The 9,015-nt window shown below is 37.1% G+C and overlaps 1 protein-coding gene across 1 annotated transcript; it reads left to right on the forward strand.

The window, feature by feature from the left end:
* The first annotated feature begins 7,653 nt into the window (after nt 1-7,653).
* On the forward strand, nt 7,654-8,718 carry LOC128860335 (general odorant-binding protein 99a). The gene is made up of 2 exons (XM_054097801.1): nt 7,654-7,921; nt 7,990-8,718. Exons 1-2 carry the CDS (start codon nt 7,799-7,801, stop codon nt 8,398-8,400), a joined length of 534 nt encoding a protein of 177 aa, XP_053953776.1. The 5' UTR covers nt 7,654-7,798; the 3' UTR covers nt 8,401-8,718.
* Nucleotides 8,719-9,015: the final 297 nt, after the last annotated feature.

Genomic DNA, 9,015 nt, shown 5'->3' on the forward strand with positions numbered 1-9,015 from the left:
AGAAGGCCGTACGTCATAACTTCCTGATTTCCCTTTACCACTGCCTAAGAAGTGTGGGGACCCCACCCGTCAGTAAAAACCAATTACCACCCGTTAAATTTTTAGTCTGCGATAGATTCGGAGAACTTGGCATTTAAAAGGCGTTTGGAGTATTATCTTTCCGTAAAGAGGCTAGGTCGTTGATAAAGGCTTTTTTGCCAACCGCCCACGGTGAGGGATATATATATTACATATAGCGGTCATTCCGCGGCAGGCAATGGCAAACCTCCGAGTGTATTTCTGTCATGAAAAAACTCCTCATAAAAAACCATCTGCCGTTAAGAAGCGATGTTAAATATCCATGTAATTTAAGGTAGCTCTATTCCAGAGTTGCCAATATATATTCATTTATACCAGTTGCTTCATCTATTCTCCACTTTCTAACGCTTAACGAAACGAGGAGGCCTAAAATTTCAGTTTCGGTCCGGCTTCGGCCAAAATAAGCCCAACTTTGGTCCAGCATTTGAATAGCTCCTTAAATACTTCATCCTTTAAACTACATCTTGAAATATTTGTAACTACAATTTATTGAAGGAATTAAATAAATAAGGCGATATTTTATAGTTTTACAACCTGAATTATTAACAAAAATTACTGAACTCTGCGTATTAAATAATTATTTTGTTATTTTTACAAACCAAGGCATTTGTTATGGCTGAAATTATTGCGATTAATATTTTTGTACTTTTTCTGTATTTTTTTTAACGAAAATACTGAATTTTTAAATTTATTCCTGCATTATTTCTTGGGCTCTTGAATAAGTTAGGTTCCATTTGGTTCGGTTTTCAAATTTAATGTTCGGTCGCTCACTATTCAGAAGGGGCAAATAAAGTTCGAAAAATAAAAATTCAAACGTATATTCATTTTCGAAATACACTCAGCGGCAAAGAACGTAAAATTTACATTCTCTGATACATATTCGAATATTCAATTTCGAAATCACTAACAAAAATGCATTAGCAAGTACGCAAACCACAGCGCCTACTAATTGCGAGATGGCGCTGGCAAGTGTAAGGGTGATTCATGAACATTTATGTCAATTCATGTTAATAGGAAACAAATACAAATAAATACATAAATAAAGGGTTTTCCAATAACAGGTGTTATTTTGAATAGCTCGTTGTTTCGGTAGATGCCACTTTTGAAACTGTCATTTTTTAAAATTGATAAGTAGAAACTGCGCTATTAATAAAAATGGAACGGTAAACGCTTAAACAACGCATTGAAATTATTAAAATTCACTATAAAAATGGTGAAAATTTGGCATTTGGGTCATCGTGAAGCACCTTGTCGGACCGCAATACAGAAATTGGTGAAAAAATTCGAGTTGTTGGGACAAGTTAGTGATGTGAAGAATAAAACCCGTGCACGTCGCTCAAGAACAGCCGAAAATATTGGCCGGAATTGGATGGTATTGATCTGGACAACGTTTATTTTCAACAAGACGGGGCTACGTGCCACACAAACAACGAAACCATTCATCTTTTATCAATATAACACCTCTTATTGGAAAACTCTTTATAAGGGGTTAAGGGTAGTCAGAATTTTCAAAAAAATTTGATTCTTTTGTTCGAATTTTCTTAAAGTATAATATCTTAAAAAAAGTGTGGGAAAGTTTGAAGTGAATCCGACAAATAGTTTTCGAGTTATTCAACAATTAACAAAGCGCACCCGGGCGCTCCGGACTCTACATAAATCGGTAGCAAAACTTTAAATGCGTTTGTCTCAAAACTATGTTTTTTGAACTTTTGATCTCTGTAACTTAAAAAACCGCTTGGTAAATCTCAATAAAATTTATATTGCCTCTGACTACCCCTAACCGCATAAGTTAATGTGTTGCTTTTGCAGCATTTTTCTCAATCGATTGGGTTCGCAACTGCAACGAGTGAGCCTGTCTATTGAGAAAGAATGCCGACTATTTCGAGAAGACTATGAAATGAAACGTCGGAACACATTTTATATTTCCTTTTTAAAGCAACGACTTTTGAGAATGCGGCTATTAATCTCCGTTTAGCCTTCATTTGGTAAACAAAAGGTTTCTAATTTCATATGTCGAAATACACCAAATCTTCTAGCTCGAGGCTCCTTTCTGTGCCTGTGATACCAAAAATCTATTTTTATCTTTGTGTATGGAAAAAAGAATTAAAGGGCGTTCTAAATTTCTTAGAAGCGCATTAGCTCGTTGGCAGTGAATTTCTCTTCAGGGTGCATACATACACATTCATATTTTGTGGACATATATTTATGTATGTACAGTACACAAGTCTATTAAATAATCGAATGACTACATGAAATATGTGAATATGTTCTTGTGTATGTATGTATGTATGCATTATATATGGAATGTTTTGGTTGGTTTTCTCGCTTTTTAATCTCCAGATGAAAGTTACTTACTCTTCTGTGCTTAACTGCACAACAAAGGAAAGTATGTGTCAGCGGATCAAGTCAGAAAAACAGCCAGCTATTCGTTGTTGTTAATCATCTTCTGTTTTGTTTTGTTTTTTTTTTTTGTACAGATGTATGTGTGTATGTGCATACCCATAACATGACTTGAGTTTTAGTGACATAATTTTTGAATACTAAAATTACTTGATAATGAAAGTGCTGATGAAAATCCATCTATGGGAGCAATGACACTTTGATTTTTTCTCCCTTTACACTTGGCTTTATTTAAAGTCAAGTGTTTGATTGCTCAGCACAGCTTTGTCCCTTAACCGTCTTGGCACACTCGTATCATTTTGATCGACGTCTTCATGACCAGCCCATATTAACGCCTTGTTGAAAATTTCAACTGCTTCAGTCGGCTTAATTTTCTCCAGTTGATCTGATACGCTGTCATCATCGGATTCGTCCTCTTGTTGATGATCGTCATCTGCATTGCCTTCCTCGATATCTTCGTTCCATTCATGAATGACTGGTAACGTGAATTCGATCTGAAATTTTTAATGAAAAAAAGTTCAATAATCCACATACATATCTTTGAGCATATCTGCGAACACGAACGAATCTCAGGATTTAAACTACTAAGGAGATCGACGGTGTTGCTCATTAAGGTGCGAAGTTCAGCTTCCCATTTTTCTTTTAAAACCGCCAACGGAACATTATCTTCGGGACCATCATTGTTTACCGCAAAATTTAAAATACTGTTCCAGCACTTCGCTCATGTTGCTTCACCAACCCGAAACTAAACCGCATCCAAAAAATGTATAGCTGTTTTTAAGTTAATTTTTTTCAACGACTCGAACAAATCAGATTTTCTCGCTGCTATTGAAGCTAGGAGGCTGTTTCTGTAATGCAACTTAGTGATTTTTATTGCATTCTGATACATCGGTTAAATGAGGGGAGCAACGTTTGGTGGCATAAACATTGCCGAGATTTGCCCATTCTCCGTGAGAAGGAGCATTGTCGATTAGGAGGAGAGCTTTAATTAAAAGAAATATTCATCTGTGGAACAAATGATTAATCAAACCATTGCTTGAAAATAGCCGACGTTATCCAGGCGAATTTCGAGCTCTTATAGTTGGTGGGACACTGAAAGTTTTTAAAGCAGCGTGGATTCTTCACCTTTCCAATTACCAAAAACTTTAGCTTGTGGGATCCAGTGGCGTTTGAACAGCATGAAAACGTGATTCGCTGCTTCCCCCCTGGGCTCTCTTCTCCAAACTTGACGCGTACGTTTTCTTTTGCAAAAGTCTCCAGAACAACCCAGACTCATCAGCATTATATAACTGATTGTTGCACAACTCCAATTCGACCATTTTAGCTTTAAGTTTTTCTTTAAACGGATCCACTAGCTGATGTTGCGAAGACAGTTTTTTGCCTGATATTTTAAGAAGACGAATACCGTACCTCTTCTTGAATCCTTGGAGCCATCCATCACTAGCGAAGAAGTTTGCTTCATTTTCTGTAAATTTTGCACGCAGTGTTTTTGCTTTTTCTTAAAACATTAGAGCACTTACTGTCCAGTTTTTATCTCGCTTTCGGATAAACCTACGATAAAAAGCTCTATCCATTTTGGGCAACTCTGAAGAAAGCAATGTTTTTGTATTACCAGGTCCACAATACGTGTTGTTTACGCATTTTAAAATCACTTGCTTCTTCGCTTTAATGTTACAAATTGTTGATTTAGGAACATTCTATTTCTTTGCTAAAATCGTCACAGATGAGCCTTTTTTTAAAGGCGAGAATTTTAGCCTTTTGTTTTAATGGCAAGCACACGGGTTTTCTAGAACTCATATTCACTAGAAAACACAAGACGAAACACTGTTTGCAAAACCAAAACCGTGACTGAAATATTTTACTCCTTACATGCAATTACGAATAAAATGCCTATTTTATAATTAGGGGATTCCCCAAAAAAAATTATTGGTAAACATTTTTTTTTTTCAATTTTGTTTTTAATTTCAGTGTTTTTGAGTTTTTTTGTAATTGCGCTAAAAGCTTCAAATTTTTTTAAATTTGTTTATGTAAATTCTTTTTTTAATTTTTTTTCAATTTCCGCATCTTCTTTTAAACAAATTTTTTTTTTTCAAAACCTTTTTTCACTTACCAGAAAAAGTGTATAGGTCTATAAAAATATTTCAATTATTCAAAATATATTTTTTGTTTGTAGTTAAACTTTTCCTCATAAACAAAATTGGATGATTAATTTTGTCCCACATTATATAATTGGCGTTTACAGCCTAGATATTGTGTGTAGTCGAATTGCTTCTAATCTTATTTGTGGTGTGCGTTTTAATGTTTTCCACTCACAGTTTCAAGCCGCCTCCGAACGGCGAATGGCTTTCATGAGACGCTTTTTCATGGTAGAAATACACTCGGAAGTTTCAGATTCTTTGCCGATGTTCGAACATCATCATCATTTGGAGCTAAAGCTCTGTGTCATTTTCTAGTTCGTTAATCCATCTTGTTCTTGGTCTGCCTCTTATAAATGCTTTAGCGTCAATTACACTGTGGTACAAAAAAAAAAGTTCCAAAAAAACTTTGGATCGGACATGGTGAGGGTTGTAGCTTATGAAAAACTGAAAAGAATGGTATGTATTAAATTTTGAATACACCCTCAAAATCTCGTTTTAGAGCCAATTACAAGAGCGCGGAAAATGGCGTACGAAGACACCAAACATTCCACCTAATGCACTGGTTCTAATTCAGGATGATAATCTTCCACCCATGAAGTGGCAAATGGGACGAGTTATCGAATTAATCAAGGGTAAAGATGATGTGGTTCGTGTTGCAGTCATCAAAACTAGCACAGGTGTCACCCGGCGAGCAATCACAAAGCTATGCCTACTACCAGTAGAGGAAGTTGAAAACCCTCAAAGCTCTCAACGGGGGGAGCATGTCCAAGGGTTAACGCATACGTTCACCTAAAGGTTGAAGGTGACCGCTATGTCTGCACATTGGAATTTGCCTTTGCATAACGTTCTTGCAAATTTACTCATTTCGCTCAATTTTTCCCATTACTTTTCTCGCTCACTCATGTATTGAAATTAGTTTTACCTACTTACTAAGCAAACCGATATGCGACAAATATGTAACAACAACTAACTAACATGTAAAGTTCTAAGAACTAAAGAGAGTTTATTGGAATTGTATGTACACATATTGTATAAATTCAGTTATGCTTGAATAAATAGGGCGCTTGAAATATTAGAGTAAAGGCGAGTAGTCGCGGCTTCGTTTTTATTATACATCGAGATTAACAGGTGGGAAAACAGCTTGCCATCTTCAAACAGTGTTATTTTTCGATCGCTATTAGAAAAAACCGTTTAAACATTTGGTGTTTCAGACCCGGGGTTTGCAGCCCAAGAGACTATCGAATGGTAGACACTCACCGAACTATTCTGCTGCGGCGGCCGCCTAATATTGATATGTGATTATATTCATCAAAATGAGTCAGAAACTATAACTCACAAAATTAATATCAATATTATTTGGATGCTGCAAGATCTTTCGTTGCTTTAATCGTATCCACCTATTTTACTTAAAATGTGCCAAATGTGAGTGGAAGCAAATAAAGGAAAACAGCCATTCATTTTTAGGTTAAGAGAGATTGTCTGCCCCTACAAAAAGTATATGCTCGGGAGGCCCAGAGGCCCCAGTTATGCGCCCCAAGTCATCCTAAATCCTATAATGAAACCAATCATTATCTCTAGCGAGACTCTACCTAAACTATCCAGATAATCGAAGATACGGTTCTCCGTATGTATATCTGAAGTTTCTTCTTTCAAGTACGGGACAAACGTATTGGAAGTGCTGAATGAACTCTTAAGGAAAACAGTAGAGAAATCGTTATATGATGCTCTAAACGTGCTATTCATAGAACCAATAGAAACCAATGATGATGATGGTGATTGATTGCTATCGCGCCGATCACTGGGCGGCATCGCGGAATTTGGGCAGATATGAAGGTAGCTGTGTAACAAGTATTAGCTGAGGGAAAAAGAAATCCATTTATTTATCGGTAGATGGCTGTAGAGGTCGATATCTCATAAAGTATCGATCCAACAATTTAAAGTTTATGCGCGTTGTCAAGGTGACATTTCACACTAAAAAAAGTCATTTCCTGCTTTTTGTTTGCTCCATTCAGTTGTGAGTTACAGGGGGTTAACAGTCAAAGTAGTAGTCAAAAAAGGGAAAATTCGGTACATTTTACAGTTTTTCTTTGATGAAGCCGAAAATGTCGGCTGAAATTGTGAATAGTGTTAATGGTGTCGATATTGAAACAGCTGATTGCGTACCATTTTGGTTTCGTCGATTCCGCTCAGACATTTTGATGCTAAAGAAAATGTCGATAATATAGAAAATGCCCCGATAAAATCACAGAAATAATCTAAGTTGTACGGCTGTTAGTAGTAGAAGCATCGCCCAAGAGCTAAAGATCGGCCATAAAACAGTTTTAAACCATATGCGCAAAAATAATGTGTTTTTTTTTTTCTCCAAGCAGCGGGTAGGAAGAATGGGTGTGGGTGGTCTGGCCTTAGGGTATTGCAAGTCCTTCAAAAAACCCACAACGCCCGATAATTCCTACTAACAAATGCCGCCTCCACATACGCTTTTTTCCCTTATTTCAAATAGCAGTGTTTGTCTTCATGTGAGGAACGGCTCAAACAAAGTCTGTCTCATAGCGAGCGATTGTCTCTTAGAAATCCTATTCCTGGCTAATTATACCTAAGGTGGCAGTTACACCAAGAGGAGAGGGATTCTAGGCTAACTACCTGTTGTACGTTAGCCCCATTGTTACTGAATGCTTTTATAGTATTTACTGTTTTTTTTTCAGAATGCGTAAATATTCCACTAGACAGGCTGGAATGTTATAAGTTTTATAAAAAATAATTTTCCTCTATTTTGTAATATTGAAGACCGGGTATCGCTGCTTCTTTAGGAATCACTCAACGTGCATAGGGAATTTGCATGTGTATATATGCATGTACGCATGCTTACGTATTTAATTATCACAGCACAAAAGAAAGTTATCAGGTACACTTTTGACCCGCATGAACTACAAAGAGCAAAGTATTTATTAATATTAAATCCTGCAGCCAGTTTATAGTAAATTCAAAGTTGATAAGGTGTTGTACATACTGAATATTCAGCTACTGTATACACAAACAAATAAAGCAAAACACTAAAAATCTCGCTCTAAATATTTAATATTTATTGAGATTAAACCGATGAAAATGATTATCGATCAGCGAACGAGCTGCCGAATTCGGTTTGAATGCACAAACCACTCAGCAACTGAGCTGAATGTATAAATATGAGGCAACCTCGGCTCAACAATTCAGTTCTGCTCCGAGTGAAGACGTCAAACAAGTCACAACAGCACACGAAAATCAAAATGAAATATTTTATTATTGCGATCCTTGCAATTGTTGCACTGGTATGTATGCCACAAGAGTGGCCAGCGGATCATAGGTGAAAAGTACTTAACTTCTGCTCGCATTTTAGGCGCACGCCGAAGATGAATGGAAGGTGAAGACAGCAGCCGATATCAAGGTAATCCGTCAAGAATGCATCAAGGAATTCCCGCTGAGCGAAGAAGACATCCAGAAGATGAAGAACTTTGAATACCCCGACGAAGAGCCAGTGCGCAAATATTTGCTTTGCACTGCGAAGAAATTGGGCATCTTCTGCGCGCATGAGGGCTACCACGCCGACCGCGTTGCCAAGCAATTCAAAATGGATTTGGATGAAGCTGAGGTATTGACCATTGCACAGGGTTGTGCGGATAAGAACGAACAGGGTAGCAGCGCTGATGTGTGGGCCTATCGCGGTCACAAGTGTCTGATGGCCAGCAAGGTTGGTGAAAAGGTGAAAGCCTTCATCAAGAAGAGGATGGAAGAAGCACAAAAACAGTAGATAAGCGCAATGGAATTCGATGAATTAATATACTAAGTTTTGATAAATAAGTATTTTTCAAATTATGAATGTTTTCGGCAGGGGCATTTTTGTTCAAAAAAAAAAAAAAGATACTCGTGAGCACAGAAAAACTTTGTGAAATATAACAGTTGGAAAGTTAAAGGGTTAGTAGACCTAATAACTAGCAAACTGAGTACATATCGATTACATAAATTTAGTAAGTAATATTCGACCACACGAGAGTCTAATTCACACTTTCAGTGAGGTCAAACAATTTTTGTTTTTATTAAATGTGATTCCATATCTCGGCTGCTTCAATGGTTAGTGTACCGCTATTATGACCTGGTGTCTGATGATTATTTTCTACACGGATCGACATTTGATAGACTTCAGCTTTCGCGCCGAAATTTTCTCAGCCAACAAGCGTATTCAACTCTCTATTTCCTTGGTGGCAACAGCACTGTCTTTTAAGCTTTCAGACGGAGGTGCTCCCTCCACCGTTTGTGGGGCGCTGTTCAGCCTTTCACAAGGTGACTATCAGGCGTCTATTTCCACAGAAGCAAAATGAACTTCAAGTTAGCAGGGTCGACAGTCTAAATAGTTTCAAAATTAATT

The sequence above is a fragment of the Anastrepha ludens genome, chromosome 2, assembly GCF_028408465.1.
Source record: "Anastrepha ludens isolate Willacy chromosome 2, idAnaLude1.1, whole genome shotgun sequence".
Taxonomy (NCBI): Eukaryota; Metazoa; Arthropoda; class Insecta; order Diptera; family Tephritidae; genus Anastrepha; species Anastrepha ludens.